This window comes from Delphinapterus leucas, chromosome 16, assembly GCF_059928025.1.
Source record: "Delphinapterus leucas isolate spDelLeu-1000000601 "Yukka" chromosome 16, BTC_Dleu_Yukka2, whole genome shotgun sequence".
Lineage (NCBI taxonomy): Eukaryota > Metazoa > Chordata > Mammalia > Artiodactyla > Monodontidae > Delphinapterus > Delphinapterus leucas.
Genome location: NC_143144.1, coordinates 4,395,622 through 4,416,634, shown reverse-complemented (window position 1 = coordinate 4,416,634; position 21,013 = coordinate 4,395,622). Strand labels below are relative to the sequence as shown.

At 40.3% G+C, this 21,013-nt stretch overlaps 1 protein-coding gene across 1 annotated transcript in view; it reads right to left on the bottom strand.

Annotated features, from left to right (window-relative positions):
- RAB4A (RAB4A, member RAS oncogene family) overlaps positions 1-21,013 on the bottom strand; it is a 53,589-nt gene that overhangs the window by 19,786 nt on the left and 12,790 nt on the right. The window contains exon 2 of the mRNA XM_022553232.2: positions 1,797-1,877. Coding sequence (XP_022408940.1) covers positions 1,797-1,877 — 81 coding nt within the window. The remainder of the gene's footprint in view (positions 1-1,796; positions 1,878-21,013) is intronic.

The following is a 21,013-nucleotide window of genomic DNA, read 5'->3' as shown; positions in this document are numbered from 1 at the left end:
CACAAAATACTGGGTACCATCTTGGAGGGCTTACTGCCCAGTGACAGACTGCAACTTGGCCGATGATAGTTTCAACTAGTCGGACGAACATTCTAAAGAAATAGAAGTAAAGGGAAGGAAAGGCACCGTGGCCCAAGAAAGAAACTTGATGCTCACCCAAGATTAAGGGAAAAAGAAGAAAAGATAGAGTAAAAACTCAGAACAAACACACCCCAAACCAAGACCTCTATGCACATTACAGCTGTTGAGTTTCATGAACTCGAGTATTGTGTGTGGCAATCATTTGGAATGAATTTGCTGGAGAAATCAATACTGTCTGAATGGGCAGGGAGGTTGGCAAAATAAGTAGTTTGCTAAACCCAACTGGAATAAGCTGTCTTATAAAAGAAAATTTCTGTGATGTGAAAGGAAAAGAAAAAACAAATATCCTGGCTACACAGTCCATGGACTGGTTTATATTTTATAACTATAGGATAAAATTTAATTGTACCAGAAACCAGGGCGCCATCTGACAGCTGTGTTTGTTCATTGCTCCCTGGGGGCCTGGGGGAGGAAAGGGTCTGACTCCAGCAGCTTGTCTCAGGCCCAGACAGTGCAGACCGGCGTGGACATCCGCTGGTGTCCAGCTACTCGGCCAGCCTGGCGGGAGAAGCCTTCAAAGGCAGTAACGAAAGGCCAAGGGCATCCTGATTAAGACACAGCTACGAGAGCAATACAGTGAAGCCTCCTTATGTCCTTACTGTGGGCGTGAGGGGTGAGGGGAGGATGTGAAGGGAGAGTGTCCGCCGAGGCCGGGCACCTGGCCCAGCGTCCCCTCTTCTGGGATGGAGCAATGCAAAGTCTGGGTAACTCGTACAGAACCCCAGGCCGCCCAGCGGGTGAACGCCCGTCAAATTCAAGAGGGGCTGAGCCACGCTGGGTCCGTGTCACTACATGAAGGTTCCAACAAGCTCCTGGTCGATGGAAATGGAAGCAGCAGAAAACGCTTCCAGAATCTTATTCTTCAGAGCTCTTTCCCAGGACGCCCTTTGCTGCCTCTGTCTCCACCGCCCGCCACCTAATGCATCTCACACATTCTTACTTAAGAGGCGCTTCATTAAGTGAGATTAATTTTCTGTGCTCGGGCCTTCACCTGACTGCCTCTAGACAGACAGGTCATTCTCCACAATTCTTTCCATTACTACATAAGCACGGCTTATTTTAAGGGCCTTTCAAACCTACCGTCTTTTACAGTAGCTTGGAATACAAAATTCAACCTCTCTCACCAACACAGGGCAAGTCAACGGTACAAGATATTTTCTGTGGTCGAAAGGCCTGAGTTTGAGTCTAACATGCACCGTTCCTAGGTGACCATCCCAAGTGCACACACCAAGTCCTGTAAACCTCTGTTTATTTACCTGTAAAACAGGACTGATGACGATAGCTGCCTTAAGGACAATACAAGGCCGCTGGGGAGCAAATGCTATCTTATCCAAAATGTACAACTAGGGTTCTCGGGCCACTCCTGCCAGGAAACAGAATTCCACAGCATCATACTGTATTTTAGTGTCTGGAAAATGTACAGGACAATGCACTACATAATGAACAATGACCCACTACGCAACTGAAATGCTAAGTAAAAAATCAGATTACTAAACGTTTAATAACATAAACTTTTTATGTCATTTAAAAATATTTTTAAACTATGACATTTTCCCTGGAAACGTATTCGGAAGTTTTGTCCTAAACAAATCTGCACAAGAGTGCGCTCTCGGGAGAAGACATGCAAGAAACACTGACCATGTGACGTCACTTACATTTGTTTTCAATAAACTGATGAAGCAGGCAAGACTTGCCAGTCCCCGCGTTCCCAATAACCAAGAATTTAAACAAAAAATCTGAAAAACAGAAAGAGACCGTGAAACAGAACTTTAGAGCAGGTGCCGCGAACTTAGACTACAATCATAAAATTTAATGAAATCTCAGTTAATATAAAAAAGAGGTAACTGAATATTTTGTGAAAATGGCAATAAACACACTGACTTAACCTTTCCAACTTTTCGATACATGGCTTATATGCTAACCCAGTGCCTTTTCAAACTGCTCTGGGGACAATTTCTTTTGATACTGGAAGTTTGAAAACTCCTCTTGTAATGACTGAAATCTCTTTGCTATTCAAATAAATACACACACAGTGACAAGCAAAAATCGCCTAGAAATTGCAATTGTTCTGTACAAAAGAAAAAACCTGGTAGACTTACAGGCTTCGAGAAGTCCACTCCTTTCTTCTTTCACAAACAGGTATAAGTTCTCCCTGCACTTGTAGACTTCTGTGGCCTTGCCTTCATTCCTGTGTCTGTGACCTTTGGGAAGGCCGGCCTAAGCCCAGGGGTTTGGGTCAGTACTCCGCGTGTGATATTTGTCCCATTCAATATAGAGAGAGCTCTTCACTTCTTCTTTACACAGGGGAATAGATTTAATTTGGGATCCTACTTTCCATAAACTGGAAATAGAGGCTTCTAGAATGGAATCTGTGAATCGGAATGATGGGGCATCGGTAGCCTGACACTGGCTTGGTGATTCCTTTTGCTTTTTCTGTTGGCGAAGAACTCTAGTTCTGTTCAGCCTAGCGCTGCAGGCACCAAGCCCCTCTCCACCCTCACACTTTGACCCCGACCCACATCTGCTGACCCCCGGCTGCCAGGCTCAGCCCGTGGCCCTGAAGGGCCTGCTCCACATTCCTGGTTCTGTCGGGGGCACCTCTGAAGGTGTCACCTCCACACTCCTGTTTCAGACCCGACCACGCGCGCCCAGCCCTGGTTCCTTCCCCCCCACCACCCACCCAGCGAAGCACAAACGGTCAATTTGTTTGCTGGTGCTTGGTCCAGCCCTGTTCCTAAGAACTACATTCCTTATCACCCAAAGGTCAAGCCTATTCAACCTCTCGTGCTTTTCAAATAGTTACAGGCAATTAAACTTGCAGGATAGTGCTATTCACAATTGTTAGCATTTAAAAATACCTACAGTTTTATGCATCTCACTGCCTGTTTTGAAAGCATGCCACACCAGTGTTCATAACAGCACTAGTCACAGTCGCCAGAAGATGGAAGCCACCCAAATATCCACTGACAGATCAACGATAAACAAAATGTGGTACATACATGCATTGGAATATTATTCAGCCTTAAAAAGGAAGGAAATTCTGATACAGGCTACAACATGGATGACCTTTGATTGTGCTAAGTGAACTAAGCCAGTCACTAAAGGAGAAATACCAGAAGAGTCCATTTATATGAGGTGCCCAGGGTGGTCGAACTCACAGAGACAGAACGTAGAAGGCTGGCTGCGAGGAGGCTGGGAGAGGGGAAATGGGGAGTCAGGGTTCAATGGATATACGTATCGGTTTGAGAAGGTGAAAAAGTTCTGGAGATGGATGGCGGCGATAGTTGTACAACAATGTGAAGGTACTTAAAGCCACTGAACTGTTGATTTTAAAATGACAAATCCCATGCTATGTATACTTTACCACACATACAAAATAAAATACGCAAGTCTCATCATTGTCGCTGAACAGCTTTTACAGCCCAAGAAATTAAGATTGCCAGGTTAAAATGAAAATACTGAAATTTCTCAATCTTGTTCAATATCCTCTTCTATTTAAGAAATAAAGCCCAATACATTACATAGGTTGTAAACACTGGAAGATGAGAACCAGGTAAAGATGCTGCCAATAATATAGGCAAAAGTAAGTCTTGAGAGCAAAAATAATTTATACATACAAATGCAAATGTTTCTCATGTTTTATGTGCACATAGTAAAAGGAGTTTCACAAATCCATCTAATCCTGAAACAAAAACTCAATAGATCTAAGCACAGTCTTTGGCTTAATGCTTGTGCCATTATTATTTTCTGCTTTGGAAGTTTTGCTTAAATGGACTCTATTATGGTAATCGCTTTCCAGATTATACCACAACCTCAACAGGTAAAAGGGTAACATATCAACTGACTTGCACCTTGCTGGACAAAAGACAAGTAAGATGTGTAATTTCCATATGTAAAAATATTTAATTCCTCCAAAAAACTCTTCACACTCTGAATCTTGTAGCTCCAAGAGGTAAGTTTTCATACTTAAATAGAAAACCCTATTTTTGAAAACCCTCTTGGGTTAAACAACTAGAAATGCTGGAAAAAATATATTAAAAAAAGACACATAGCTGACCATTTAGGAGAGAAAAGGAAATCTCTAGATGCTTGGAACTGGAAAAAGCAGTAGGGGCCCCAGATGGAGGGTTGTCAGTATTGAGTTTTAACATCTGTGGGACAGGATTCAAGCGCTTGTGCCCATGTGAAGGAAGGAGTAGAGAGCTGAATCTGAACAAGTGAAGGACAGGCTGGAAAAATCCTCTCACCAGCTCAGGAGGACAAGGAACCTTCTCTGACTCTGCCCGACCTCTCAGCAGGATCAGCAGAAAAACATTACGCTCTGAAGATTTATCATGGACTGGCTCCACAGGTGAGTGTGAAATTCAAACTTAAAAAACATGTCGACAATGAACCTCCAAGTCAAGAAAGTTAAAACAATAAAAAAGGCCTTAGAAAGTGATATCAACAGGATGCCTGGAAGATGCAAATGCAGGTCACTCTGGAAGGACACATCCTCAAACCGGGGTACATAGGAGACCCATGCTTACAGCTCCTCTGAAGACGAGCAATCCTCACAATCTAAAATTACAAAACATTCAAACAATCCATCATGAGTGAGTCAGCAATCCAAAGACATTACAATTTCAAGAATCTGATAAAAAAAAGAGGCTGACAAAGTATACTCAGGATGATTAATACCATAAAAAAGGAACTGAATCCATACGAAAAGATGAATCCATAAAAAATGGTATGAAAGAAAAGGTAGATTTCCAGAATGTGTCTGTCTAGAAATAAAAACTGCAGTCATTAAAAATAAATAGTCAGTGGGTGAGTTAAAGAGTAGAATCAACAAAACTAAGGAGAAAATTAGTGAACTGCAATCCAGACTGGAGAAAATTACTAGGAGGCAGAACAAAGAAATGAAGAGAGAGAAAATATGAGAGTTTAAGAAAAATGCAGAATTGAAGGGAAAGGTCCAACATATAGGTCTAGTACATATTCTGGAATGGAAAAAAAAAACAAACCAGAGAATGAGGTAGAGTCAATATTAAACTGTAAAAGCAATCAGCAAGAAAGGAAAAACTCCCTATTAAGAAACGAGGTTCCTTAACCCCAAAGGTCACCATCTTCACAGTGTTGGGGCAGGAGCACAGAAACAAGGAACTGTCTAATGTAGAATTCGATGTGCAAAAAATGACGCTTAACACCAAGGTGGACTTCTGCTTCCAAGAAGATGGAGTAGAAGTACTTTTCCCCATTCCGCCTGCTCAGGACAACTTAGAACCCTAGACACTACATAGAAAAGAAACGTAAGAAGACTTTGAAAAGTGTAGAGAAGGTGGCAAACTGCCCAGGGATCTTGGGGCCTGAGGAATGACACAGTGATGAGTCCCTTGGGTTTTTCCTTTTCCCTCGTATTTCCCAGAATTGGAGCTGAACAAGCTGGCAGCCTGGAAATGCCAATGGAGGCAGATTTTAAGAAGCCCCAACAACAGCCTGCTCTCTCAAGTCATCGAACCAGGAAAGGGCAACCCAGCAAGAGAGAAACGTTTTACACAAAACTGCTCTACTCCAGGCAAACACTACAGGAAAAACTGTGGCCTCACGCCACCAATGCCAGCAAAGGCTGAGTGGGGAGCCGGACCACCACCCTTCCGAGGCTGCAGTGAGGTTCCCTGACGCCCCCAGCAGGGTGGTGTCCCAAGGCCAGGTACGGAGCCACAGTGCCCGTGGGGACATGTGGTCATGGGGTATGGGAGGCCGGACACCGGGACTCTCATCCCGGCCCAGCAGTACAAGGAACAGCCCTAGCCCTGGCCCTGGGTGTCCATGGGAGCTCGGCGGGCAGCCTGGGCTTCCATCTCACCCAGCAGTCACGGAGCAGCGCCCGAGAGCAGAGACGAGTTAAACAAGAGATTTAAATAAAAATCTAAGGTCTCATAACACAATGAAACAATGCCCAGAATTCAAACGGAAATCCTTCATTATATCAAGAACCAGGAAGATCTCAAACAGAAAGAAAAAATATTATCAACAGATTCCAGTGCCAAGATGATAGAGACGTCTGAAAAATCTGACAAAGATTGTAAAGCAGCCATCATGAATGCTTCAACAAGCAATAACAACATGACTGAAACAAATGAAAAGGAGAAATCTTCAGCAAAAAGAAAGGCTTAATAAAGAAAAAGAAGATATAAAGAAGAACAAAATGGACGTTCTGGAATTGAAAAATACAATAACTGATGTATGTACCTCAGTGGATGGGCTCAAAACAAAATGGGACACAGGAAACAATCAATGAACTGGGCTTCAAAATGATAGAAAATATCTAATCTGAACAACAAACAGAAAATAGCCTGAAAATATATTAATAGAGCCTCATGGAGTTCTGAGATTATAAAAAAAACAAAAAAAACAAATCTAACTTTCATGAGTCACAGAAGGAGAGAAAAAAGAGGATGGGTCTGAAAAAGTATTCAAAGAAATAACGGCTGAAAACTTCCTAAATTTGGCAAGACACATAAATCCAGATTCGCAAAGCTTACTGAATTCAAACAGCTAGATTCTTCCAAACAAAAGTCCAAATACATCCATGCCAAGATATATAATGAAATTTCTAAAAACTAAAAACAAATAAACAAAAAAAATCTTGAAAGCAGCCAGAGAGAAGTGATACCTTACCTACAGGAAAAAAACAATCCAAATGACAACAGATTTCTCATCAGAAACCACTGAGGCCAGAAGCGGCACCAATATTTTTCAAGGGCTGAAATAAAAGAACTCTCAATCCAGAATCTTATATCCTTATATCCTAAAAATATCCTAGAATGAAGGAGCGATCCAGACATTCTTAGAGGAAAAAAAGAACTAACAGAATTTGTCACCAACAGATCTACCCTAAAAGATGGCTAAAAAGGAAGCTCTCTAAACCAAAAGGAAAGGAGTTCCCTGGTGGTCCAGTGGTTAGGATTCCGGCCTTTCACAGCTGGTGCCCGGGTTCAACCCCTAGTCGGGGAACTAAGATCCTGCAAGCTGCGCAGCATGGCAAAAAACAAACAAACAAAAAAACCTGAAAGGAAGTGATAAAAGGAATCATGGAACATCACTGAAGGAAGGAAGACATGGTAAATAAAAATATGGGTAATTACAATAGGCTTTTCTTCTTCTCTTCCTGAGTATTCTAAAGTATGTTTGGGTGTTTAAGCAAAAGTGGTAACACTGTTTGATGTGACTAAATACAAGAGGAGGAAATATTTAAGATGGCTATATTACAAGTGGGGGAGGGTGAACGGATGCACAGGTCTACCCCAGAGATACTGCGGGTTCAGTTCCAGACCGCTGCAATAAAGCAAAAATCACAATAAAGTGAGTGACACAAATGTTTTGCTTTCCCAGTGCGTATAAAGTTATGTTTACACATCTTGTAGTCTATTAAGTGTGCAATAGCATTCTGTCTAAAAAAACAATGTACATACTTTAATTAAAAAAATACTTTATTGGTAAAAACTGCTAACCATCATCTGAACCTTCAGCAAGTCATAATCTTTTTGCCACAGGAACATCGAAGATCACTGATCACCACGACACATATAATAATAATAAAAAGTCTAAAAGATTTTGATTATTACCAAAACGTGACCCAGAGACACGAAGTGAGCAAATGCTGTTGGAAAAACGACGCCAACAGACTTTCTCAATGTAGAGTTGCCACAAACTTCAATTTGTAAAAAACACAGTCTCTGTGAAGCACAATAAAACAAGGTATGCCTGTAAGAGAAGGCAAGGTTTTTATATTTCACTCAAAGTAAGATGATGACACCAGTAGACTGCGATATGTATATATAATGTGATGCCTAGAGCAACCACTAAAAAGGCAATGCAAAGAGATATACTCAAAAACATTATAGGTAAATCAAACGGAATTCTAAAAAACGTTCACATACACCACAGAAAGACTAGAAAAAGAAAAGAGAAAATGAAAAACAGAACAGAAAGCAAAACTATAAAATGGCAAAAATAAATTCTAATAGATCAATTATATTAAATGTAAACTATATAAATATATCAAGTAAAAGACAAAGGTTGGCAGATTAGTTGAAAAAACATGACCCAACTATAAGCTGCCTACAAGAAACTCCCTTCAATTATGATGTTCAGGCAGGGTGAAAGTGAAAGGATGGAAAAAGGTGTATCACACAAATATTAATCAAAGTAAATCATTATCATTATCAGCTACAACAGTCTTCAGGGCAAAGGAAATGACCAGAGAAAGAAAGTGTCACTATATAATGAAAAAAGGGTATTCCACCAATAAGACATAGGAAGCCTCAATGTGTGCACCAAAAAACAGAGCTACAAAACACATCAAACTAAAGCTTGATAGAACTGAAAGGAGAAACAAACCCACGATTATGGCTGAGACTTCAACACCCCTCTCTCAACACTGATAGAACAACTAGACAGGAAATCAGCAAAGACACAGAAGAACTCAGCTTAGTCAACCAAGAGGATGGAGTCAACATTTACAGAACACTCTGCCCAACAAGAGTGGGACACATATTCTTTCCAAGGGACGATGGAACGTAAATCAAGATGGACTATACCCTTGGCCATAAAACAAACCTCAACAAATTTAAAGGAATTGAAATCATATAAAATGTGTTTTCCAACCACAAGGGAATCAAACTAGAAATTCATAATATAAAGACAATAGGAAAATCTCCAAATACTTGGATACTAACCAATCCACGTCTAAATAACCCATGATTTAAAGAAGAAGTCTCCTGGGAAATAGAAAAATACACTGAGCTGAATTGAAATGAAAATATAGCTTATCAAGACTTGTGGGTTACAACTAAAGCAATGCTGAAAGGAAAATTCAGAGCACTAAATGCATATATTAGAAAAGAGGAAAAGTCTAAATCAGTTATCTAAGCTCCTACCCTCAAGAACACAGAAAAAGAAGAGCAAAATAAATAAAGCAAGTAGAAGGAAGAAAATAAAGAGCAGACATCAGTGAAACTGAAAACAGAAAGACAAAGAAAATCCATAAAACAAAGAACTGGTTCCTTGAAAAGATCATTAAAATTGATAAACCTCTAGCAAAACTGGTGAGTTCAAGGTCTGGGGCAGATCAAGGAAAAAGACAGGACCTTGAGATGGTCACAGCACACACCGCCTTCATTTGGGTAGCACTTTGACCGGCTGCATAGGAGGGAAGCCAGACAGCACCTGCTAGAGGCCTGTCACAGCCCCAGTGTGTCTAAGCAAGAGTTTGCAGATGACAGCGCGGCTTCACAGGGTATTCAAAGCAGGCAGCCTCTGAATGGCTAAAAATATGCGTATTGGGGCTATATTTAAAGCACCTGAGTGTGTAAGAATGGAGTTTGGTGCTGACAAGGCTTTGAACTAACGTCTCAGCTTGCTGTGAAGAACGCCACAGAGATACCAACATGAAGGACCATCTTTAACTCATTTATGTAACGAAGACTCACAACAACAACAACAACAACAAAGGGAGGACACACAGAGCCAATTTCAGGTCACAGCACTACAGACCCAGCAGGGTAACAAAGGAGTAACAAGAACAGCTCCACATACTTTAATTTGACTTCTTAGATGAGATGGACCCATTCTTCAAAAACACAAAGTAGTACAACTCAGCCAATAAAATAGATAACTTAAATAGCCATATAACTTAAGGAAACTGAATCTGTAATTTTAAAACTAACAAAAAAGAAACATTTAGGCTGGATGGTTTTACTAGAGAATTCTATGAACATTTAAAAAAAGAATCAACACCAACTCTATATAACATCTTTGAGAAAACTGAAGAGGGAACCCTTCGCTAATTATTTTATGAAGCTAGTATTCCCCTGATACCAAAGCCAGAAAAAGACAGCCTTAAAACAACACAAATGACAGAGCAGTATCTCTTATGCACATTAACAAAATATTAGCAAAAAGAATTCAGTTTTACATATATAAAAATTATACACGAAGAACAAGTGGGCTTTGTTTCAGGGACGAAAAGCTGTTCAATATTTGAAAATCAATCAATGTAATTTCTCTACTAACAGGCTAAAAGGAAAAACCACACGATTATATCAATTGATGCAGCAGAAGCATTTCGTCAAAGTCAACACTCATTCATGATAAAAACACTCAAAAAAACAAAAAAAGACAGCAACCCAGAGAGGAACTCCCTCAACGGATAAAGAGCATTTAAAAAATTCTACAGCTAACCTTACACTGAGCGGTGAAAGACTGCTTTCCCGCTAAGATCAGGAACAAAGTAAGAATGTCCGCTCTCGCCACTCTATTCAATATCATACAGTAAGTTCTAGCCAGTGCAGTGAGGCATAAGGAAACAAAGGCACACAGATCAAAAAGGAAAAAACAAAATTGTTCCTGTTGGCAGACAATATGATTGTCTACATAGAAAATCCAAGGAATCAAAAAAAAAAACCCAAAACCCTCCTATAACTGATAAGTGAGTTCAGCAAGGTCCAGATTGTAGGACATAAAAATCAATCGTATCTCTCCATACTAATGACAAACACATGAGCGTCAAAATTTAAAATATAACACCACTTGCAATCACTGGGAAAAAAAACTCTGGCATAAGTCTAACAAAAACATGTAAAGGGTTTCTATGATAAAAAGTACTGCACGATGCTGATGAAAGAAGAAAAAAGGAAATCTAAATAAACAGAGAGACATACTGTGTTCATGGATTAAAGACTAGACAAAGTAAAGATGCCAATTCATTCCTATTTCTAGCAAGACTTTTTGGTACATAGAGACAAGATTATTCTAAAATTTATATGGAAAGACAAAGGAGCTAGCATAGCAAAAACAATTTTGAAAAAGAAAAACAAAGTGGAAGCAATCACCTTACCTGGGTTATTATGTAACTACAGCAATCACACTGTGAGGGACTGATGGGGGAGACACATAGATCAATGGAACAGACCAGAACCAAGAAGCAGACCTACATTAATACGTCCAACTGCTTTTGAAAGTGCAAAAATCATTTCACAGAAGAAAGTGAGCCTTTTCAACAAATGGTGCTGAAGCAACTGGACATCCATGGGGGGGAAAAAAGAACTTTGACCTAAGCTTCATATCTTATGCAAAATTAACTGAAAATAGATCACGGACTTAAAAGGTAAAACATTACTATGAAACTTTTAGGAAAAAATAGGAGAAGAGCTTCAGGATCTATGGCTAAGCAAAGAGCTCTTAGACTGGACACCAAAAATAAATAAATAAATAAATAAAATAAAATAAAATAAATAATAATAAAAATAAAATAAAATAAAATCCAGAAAAGGAAAAACTGATAAATCTGACTTCACCAAAATTGAAAATTTTTGCTTTGTAGAAAACCTTGCTAAGAGAATAAAAAGACAAGCTACAGACTGGATGAAAAGATCTGCAAAATATCCAACAAAGGACTAGCATCTAGAATATATTCATCAATTAAAAAAAAACCCTCTCAAAACTCCACAGTAAAAAAATTCAAACTCACCATTAGAAGTAATAAATGAATTCAGTAAGGTAGCAGGATACAAGATTAAATACATAAATCTGTCAAACTCACCATTAGAAGTAATAAATGAATTCAGTAAGGTAGCAGGATACAAGATTAAATACATAAATCTGTTGCATTTCTTTACACTAACGATGAAATATCCGAAAGAGAAAGTAAAAAAAAAAAAATCCCATTTAAAATTTCATCAAAAAAATATCTAGGAATAAACTTAACCAAGGAGGTGAAAGACCTATACACTGAAAAATATAAAACATCGATAAAGGAAATTGAAGCTGATTCAAAGAAATGAAAAGATATCCCACACTCTTGGATTGGAAGAATTAATATTGTCAAAATGTCCATACCACCCAAAGCAATCTATAAATTTAGTGCAATCCCTATCAAATACCCATGACATTTTTCACAGAACAAGAATAACAATCCTGAGATTTATATGGAACCAAAAAAGACCCATAATTGCCAAAGCAATCCCGAGGAAAAAGAACAAAGCTGGAGGCATAACCCTTCCAGACTTCAGACTATACTATAAAGCTATAGTAATCAAAACTGTGGTATTGGCACAAAAACAGACATATAGCCCAATGCAATAGAACAGAGAGGCCAGAAATAAACCTACAGTCAATAAATCTATGACAAAGGAGACAAGAATATACAGTAGAGAAAACACAGTCTCTTCAACAAGTGGGGTTGAGAAAGCTGGACAACTACATGTAAATGAAATCAGAACACTCCCTCACACCATATACAAAAATAAACTCAAAATGGTTTAAAGACCTAAAAATAAGACATGACACCATAAAACTCCTAAACGAGAACACAGGCAAGACATTCTTGGACATAAATGGTTGCAATATTTTCTTAGAAATAAGAAATAAAAGCAAAAATAAACAAATGGGACCTAATCTATATTAAAAGCTTTTGCACAGCAAAGGAAACCATCAATGAAATGAAAAGATAACCTACAGACTGAGAGAAAATATTTGCAAATAATGAGACCAACAAGGGGTTAATCTCTAAACTATACAAACAGCTCATGCAGCTTAATATCAAAAAAAACAAAAACCCAATCAAAAAATGGGTGGAAGATCTAGATAGACGTTTCTCCAAAGAAGACATACAGATGGCCAACAGGCACATGCAAAGATGCTCAGCATCACTGATCATCAGGAAAATGCAAATCAAAACCACAATGAGGTACCACCTCACACTGGTCAGAATGGCCATCACCAAAAAGTCTACAGGAGGAGGCTTCCCTGGTGGCGCAGTGGTTGAGAATCTGCCTGCTAATGCAGGGGACACGGGTTCAAGCCCTGGTCTGGGAGGATCCCACATGCCATGGAGCAACTAGGCCCGTGAGCCACAACTACTGAGCCTGCGCGCCTGGAGCTTGTGCTCGGCAACAAGAGAGGCCGCGATAGTGAGTGGCCCGCGCACCGCGATGAAGAGTGGCCCCCACTTGCCACAACAGAAACAAAGACCCAACACAGCAAAAATAAATAAATAAAATTAGTAAACTCCTACTCCCAACATCTTTAAAAAAAACAAAGTCTACAGGAGGAGCTTCAAGATGGCAGAAGAGTAAGATGCGGAGATCACCTTCCTCCCCACAAATACATCAGAAATACATCTACACGTGGAACAACTCCTACAGAACACCCACTGAACGCTGGCAGAAGACCTCAGACCTCCCAAAAGGCAAGAAAATCCCCACGTACCTGGGTAGGGCAAAAGAAAAAAGAATAAACAGAGACAAAAGAATAGGTACGGGACCTGCACCAGTGGGAGGGAGCCGTGAAGGAGGAAAGGTTTCCACACACTAGGAGCCCCTTCGCTGGCGGAGACTGCGGGTGGCAGAGGGGGAAAGCTTCGGAGCCACAGAGGAGAGCACAGCAACAGGGGTGCGGAGGGCAAAACGGAGAGATTCCCGCACAGAGGATCGGTGCCGACCAGCACTCACCAGCCCGAGAGGCTTGTCTGCTCCCCCGCCGGGGCGGGCGGGGCTGGGAGCTGAGGCTCGGGCTTCGGTCGGAGCGCAGGGAGATGACTGGGGTTGGTAGCGTGAACACAGCCTGCAGGGGGTTAGTGCGCCACAGCTGGCCGGGAGGGAGGCCGGGAAAAGTCTGGAGCTGCCGAAGAGACAAGAGACTTTTCTTCCCTCTTTGTTTCCTGGTGCGCGAGGAGAGGGGATTCAGAGCGCTGCTTAAAGAAGCCCCAGAGACGGGCGCGAGCTGCGGCTAAAAGCGCGGACCCCAGAGACGGGCATGAGACGCTAAGGCTGCCGCTGCTTCACCAAGAAGCCTGTGTGCGAGCACAGGTCACTATCCACACCCCCCTCCCGGGAGCCTGTGCAGCCCGCCACTGCCAGGGTCCCGGGATCCAGGGACAACTCCCCCAGGAGAACGCACGGCGGGCCTCAGGCTGCTGCAACGTCACGCCGGCCTCTGCAGCCGCAGGGTCGCCCCGCACTCCGTGCCCCTCCCTGCCCCCGGGCTGAGTGAGCCACAGCCCCCGAATCAGCGGCTCCTTTAACCCCGTCCTGTCTGAGCGAAGAACAGACACCCTCCGACGACCTACACGCAGAGGCGGGGCCAAATCCAAAGCTGAACCCCGGGAGCTGTGAGAACAAAGAAGAGAAAGGGAAATCTCTCCCAGCAGCCTCAGGAGCATCGGATTAAATCTCCACAATCAACTTGATGTACCTGCATCTGTGGAATACCTGAATAGACAACGAACCCTCCCAAATTGAGGAGGTGGACTTTGGGAGCAACGATATATACATTTTTTCCCCTTTTTCTCTTTTTGTGAGTGTGTATGCTTCTGTGTGTGATTTTGTCTGTATAGTTTTGCTTTTACCATTTGTCTGTTTTTTTTATTACTTAAAAATTTTTTTTCTTAATAATAATTATTTTTAATAACTTTAATTTTACTTTATTTTATCTTCTTCTTTCTTTCTTTCTTTTTTTCCTCCCTTTTATTCTTAACCGTCTAGGGGACAGGCTCTTGGTGCTCCAGCCAGGAGTCAGTGCTGTGCCACTGAGGTGGGAGAGCCAAGTTCAGGACACTGGTCCACAAGAGACCTCCCAGCTCCACGTAATATCAAATGGCAAAAATCTCCCAGGGATCTCCATCTCAGCGCCAAGACTCAGCTCCACTCAATGACCAGCAAGCTACAGTGCAGGACACCCTATGCCAAACAACTAGCAAGACAGGAACACAACCCCATCCATTAGCACAGAGGCTGCCTAAAATCATAATTAAGGCCACAGACACCCCAAAACACACCACCAGACGTGGACCTGCCCACCAGAAAGACAAGATCCAGCCCCATCCACCTGAACACAGGCACTAGTCCCCTCCACCAGGAAGCCTACACAACCCACTGAACCAACCTTAGCCACTGGGGACAGACACCAAAAACAATGGGAACTACGAACCTGCAGCCTGCGAAAAGGAGACCCCGAACACAGTAAGTTAAGCAAAATGAGAAGACAGAAAAACACACAGCAGATGAAGGAGCAAGGTAAAAACACACCAGACCTAACAAATGAAGAGGAAATAGGCAGTCTACCTGAAAAAGAATTCAGAGTAATGATAGTGAAGATTATCCAAAATCTTGTAAATAGAATGGAGAAAATACAAGAAACGTTTAACAAGGACCTAGAAGAACTAAAGAGCAAACAAACAGTGATGAACAGGCAGAAGAACGGATCAGTGACCTGGAAGATAAAATAGTAGAAATAACTACTGCAGAGCAGAATAAAGAAAAAAGAATGAAAAGAATTGAGGACAGTGTCAGAGACCTCTGGGACAACATTAAACGCACCAACATTCAAATTATAGGGATCCCAGAAGGAGAAGAGAAAAAGAAAGGGACTGAGAAAATATTTGAAGAGATTATAGTTGAAAACTTCCCTAATATGGGAAAGGAAATAGTTAATCAAGTCCGGGAAGTGCAGAGAGTCCCATACAGGATAAATCCAAGGAGAAACATGCCAAGACACATACTAATCAAACTATCAAAAATTAAATACAAAGAAAAAATATTAAAAGCAGCAAGGGAAAAACAAGAAATAACCCATAAGGGAATCCCCATAAGGTTAACAGCTGATCTTTCAGCAGAAATTCTGCAAGCCAGAAGGGAGTGGCAGGACATATTTAAAGTGATGAAGGAGAAAAAACTACAACCAAGATTACTCTATCCAGCAAGGATCTCATTCAGATTTGATGGAGAAATTAAAACCTTTACAGACAAGCAAAAGCTAAGAGAATTCAGAACCACCAAACCAGCTTTACAACAAATGCTAAAGGAACTTCTCTAGGCAGGAAACACAAGAGGAGGAAAACACCTACAATAATAAACCCAAAACAATTAAGAAAATGGTAATACGAACATACATATCGATAATTACCTTAAATGTAAAAGGATTAAATGGTCCAACCAAAAGACACAGACTGGCTGAATGGATACAAAACCAAGACCCATATATATGCTGTCTACAAGAGACCCACTTCAGACCTAGGGACACATACAGACTGAAAGTGAGGGGATGAAAATAGATATTCCATGCAAATGGAAATCCAAAGAAAGCTGGAGTAGCAATTCTCCTACCAGACAAAATAGACTTTAACACAAAGACTATTACAAGAGACAAAGAAGGACACTACATAATGATCAAGGGGTCAATCCAAGAAGAAGATATAACAATTGTAAATATTTATGCACCCAACATAGGAGCACCTCAATACATAAGGCAAATACTAACAGCCATAAAAGGGGAAATCGACAGTAACACAATCATACTAGGGGATTTTGACACCCCACTTTCACCAATGGACAGATCATCCAAAATGAAAATAAATAAGGAAACACAAGCTTTAAAGGATACATTAAACAAGATGGACTTAATTGATATTTATAGGACATTCCATCTAAAAACAACAGAATACACATTCTTCTCAAGTGCTCATGGAACATTCTCAAGGATAGATCATATCTTGGGTCACAAATCAAGCCTTGGTAAATTTAAGAAAATGGAAATCGTATCAAGTATCTTTTCCGACCACACTGCTATGAGACTAGATATAAATTACAGGGAAAAATCTGTAAGAAATACAAACACATGGAGGCTAGACAACGCACTACTTAATAACCAAGAGATGACTGAAGAAATCAAAGAGGAAATAAAAAAATACCTAGAAACAAATGACAATGAAACCACAACGACGCAAAACCTATGGGATGCAGCAAAAGCAGTTCTACGAGGGAAGTTTATAGCAATACAATCCTACCTTAATAAACAAGAAAAATCTCAAATAAACAACCTAAACTTATACCTAAAGCAATTAGAGAAAGAAGAACAAAAAAAACCCCAAAGTTAGCAGAAGGAAAGAAATCATGAAGATCAGATCAGAAATAAACGAAAAAGAAATGAAGGAAATGAGAGCAAGGATCAATAAAACTAAAATCTGGTTCTTTGAGAAGATAAACAAAATTGATAAACCATTAGCCAGACTTATCGAGAAAAAAAGGGAGAAGACTCAAATCAATAGAATTAGAAATGAAAAAGGAGAAGTAACAACTGACACTGCAGAAATACAAAGGATCATGAGAGATTACCACAAGCAACTATATGCCAATAAAATGGGACAACCTGGAAGAAGTGGACAAATTCTTAGAAATGCACAACCTGCTGAGACTGAATCAGGAAGAAATAGAAAATATGAACAGACCAATCACAAGCACTGAAATTGAAAGTGTGATTAAAAATCTTCCAACAGGCTTCCCTGGTGGCGCAGTTGTTGAGAGTCCGCCTGCCGATGCGGGGGACACGGGTTCGTGCCCCGGTCTGGGAGGATCCCGCATGCCGCAGAGCGGCTGGGCCCGTGAGCCATGGTCGCTGAGCCTGCGCGTCCGGAGCCTGTGCTCCGCAATGGGAGAGGCCGCAGAAGTGAGAGGCCCGCATACCGCAAAAAAAAAAAAAAAAAAAAAAAAAAAATCTTCCAACAAACAAAAGCCCAGGACCAGATGGCTTCACAGGCTAATTCTATCAAACATTTAGAGAAGAGCTAACACCTATCCTTCTCAAACCCTTCCAAAATATAGCAGGGGGAGGAACACTCTCAAACTCATTCTACGAGGCCACCATCACCCTGATACCAAAACCAGACAAAGACGTCACAAAGAAAGAAAACTACAGGCCAATATCACTGATGAACACAGATGCAAAAATCCTCAACAAAATAGTAGCAAACAGAATCCAACAGCACATTGAAAGGACCATACACCATGATCAACTGGGGTTTATTCCAGGAATGCAAGGATTCTTCAATATACACAAATCAATCAATGTGATACACCATATTAACACACTGAAGGAGAAAAACCATATGATCATCTCAATAGATGCAGAGAAAGCTTTCGACAAAATTCAACACCCATTCATGATAAAAACCCTCCAGAAAGTATGCATAGAGGGAACTTTCCTCAACATAATAAAGGCCATATATGACAAACCCACAGCCAACATTGTCCTCAATGGTGAAAAACTGAAACCTTTTCCACTAAGATCAGGAACAAGACAAGGTTGCCCACTCTCGCCACTATTATTCAACATAGTTTTGGAAGTTTTAGCCACAGCAATCAGAGAAGAAAAAGAAATAAAAGGAATCCAAATTGGAAAAGAAGAAGTAAAGCTGTCACTGTTTGCAGATGACATGATACTCTACATAGAGAATCCTAAAGATGCTACCAGAAAACTACTAGAGCGAATCAATGAATTTTGTAAAGTAGCAGGATACAAAATTAATGCACAGAAATCTCTTGCATTCCTATACACTAATGATGAAAAATCTGAAAATGAAATTAAGAAAACACTCCCATTTACCTTTGCAACAAAAAGAATAAAATATCTAGGAATAAACCTACCTAAGGAGACAAAAGACCTGTATGCAGAAAATTATAAGACACTGATGAAAGAAATTAAAGATGATACAAATGGATGGAGAGATATATCATGTTCTTGGATGGGAAGAATCAACATTGTGAAAATGACTCTACTACCTAAAGCAATCTACAGATTCCATGCAATCCCTATCAAACTACCACTGGCATTTTTCACAGAACTAGAACAAAAAATTTCACAATTTGTATGGAAACACAAAAGACCCTGAATAGCCAAAGCAATCCTGACAGTGAAAAACGGAGCTGGAGGAATCAGGCTCCCTGACTTCAGACTCTACTATAAAGCTACAGTAATCAAGACAGTATGGTACTGGCACAAAAACAGAAATATAGATCAATGGAACAGGATAGAAAGCCCAGAGATAAACCCACACACATATGGTCACCTTATCTTTGATAAAGGAGGCAAGAATATACAGTGGAGAAAAGACAGCCTCTTCAATAAGTAGTGCTGGGAAAACTGGACAGCTACATGTAAAAGAATGAAATTAGAACACTCCCTGACACCATATACAAAAATAAACTCAAAATGGATTAAAGACCTAAATGTAAGGCCAGACACCATCAAACTCTTAGAGGAAAACATAGGCAGAACACTCTATGACATAAATCACAGCAAGATCCTTTTTGACCCACCTCCTAGAGAAATGAAAATAAAAACAAAAATAAACAAATGGGACCTAATGAAACTTAAAAGCTTTTGCACAGCAAAGGAAACCACAAACAAGACGAAAAGACAACCCTCAGAATGGGAGAAAATATTTGCAAATGAAGCAACTGACAAAGGATTAATCTCCAAAATATACAAGCAACTCATGCAGCTCAATATCAAAAAAACCAAACAACCCAATCCAAAAATGGGCAGAAGACCTAAATAGACATTTCTCCAAAGAAGATATACAGATTGCCAACAAACACATGAAAGAATTCTCAACATCATTAATCATTAGAGAAATGCAAATGAAAACTACAATGAGATATCATCTCACACCGGTCAGAATGGCCATCATCAAAAAATCTAGAAACAATAAATGCTGGAGAGGGTGTGGAGAAAAGGGGACCCTCTTGCACTGTTGGTGGGAATGTAAATTGATACAGTCACTATGGAGAACAGTATGGAGTTTCCTTAAAAAACTAAAAATAGAACTACCATACGACCCAGAAATTCCATTACTGGGCATACACCCTGAGAAAACCATAATTCAAAAAGAGTCATGTACCAAAATATTCATTGCAGCTCTTTTTACAATAGCCAGGACATGGAAGCAACCAAAGTGTCCATCAACAGATGAATGGATAAAGAAGATGTGGCACATATATACAATGGAATATTACTCAGCCATAAAAAGGAACGAAACTGAGTTATTTGTAATGAGGTGGATGGACCTAGAGACTGTCATACAGAGTGAGGTAAGTCAGAAAGAGAAAAACAAATACCGTATGCTAACACATATATATGGAATCTAAAAAAAAAAAAAAAAGAAAGAAAAAAATGATCAGAAGAACCTAGGGGCAAGACGGGAATAAAGATGCAGACCTACCAGAGAATGGACTTGAGGATATGGGGAGGGGGAAGGGTAAGCTGGGACAAAGTGAGAGAGTGGCATGGACATATATACACTACCAAACGTGAAATAGCTAGCTAGTGGGAAGCAGCCACAAAGCACAGGGAGATCAGCTCAGTGCTTTGTGACCACCTAGAGGGGTGGGATAGGGAAAGTGGGAGGGAGGGAGATGCAAGAGGGAAGAGATATGGGGACATATGTATATGTATAACTGATTTACTTTGTTATAAAGCAGAAACTAATACACCATTGTAAAGCAATTATACTCCAATAAAGATGTTAAAAAAAAAGTCTAAAAATAACAAATGCTGGAGAGGGTGTCGAGAAAATGGAACCCTCCTACACTGTCGATGGGAATGTAAATCTGTGCAACCACTATGGAAAAAAGTATGGGGGTTCCTCAAAAACTAAAAATAGGGCTACCATATGATCCAGCAATCCCACTCCTGGGTATATATCCAGAAAAGACAAACTCTAATTTGAAAAGATACATGCACCCCAATGTTCATGGAAGCATTATGTACAATAGCCATGATATGGAAGCAACCCAAGTGCCCATCAACAGACAACTGGATTAAGAAGATGTGGTATGTGTGTACAATAGAACATTCCTCAGCCATAAAAAGAATGGAATATTGCCATTTGCAGCAGCATAGAGAATATTACACTTAGTGAAGTAAGTCAGACAAATATTATTGTGATATCACTTGTATGTGGAACCTAAAGAATAGTACAGATGAATCTATATACAAGAGAGAAACAGGCTCACAGACATAGGAAACAAACTTATGGTTATCAAAGGGGAAA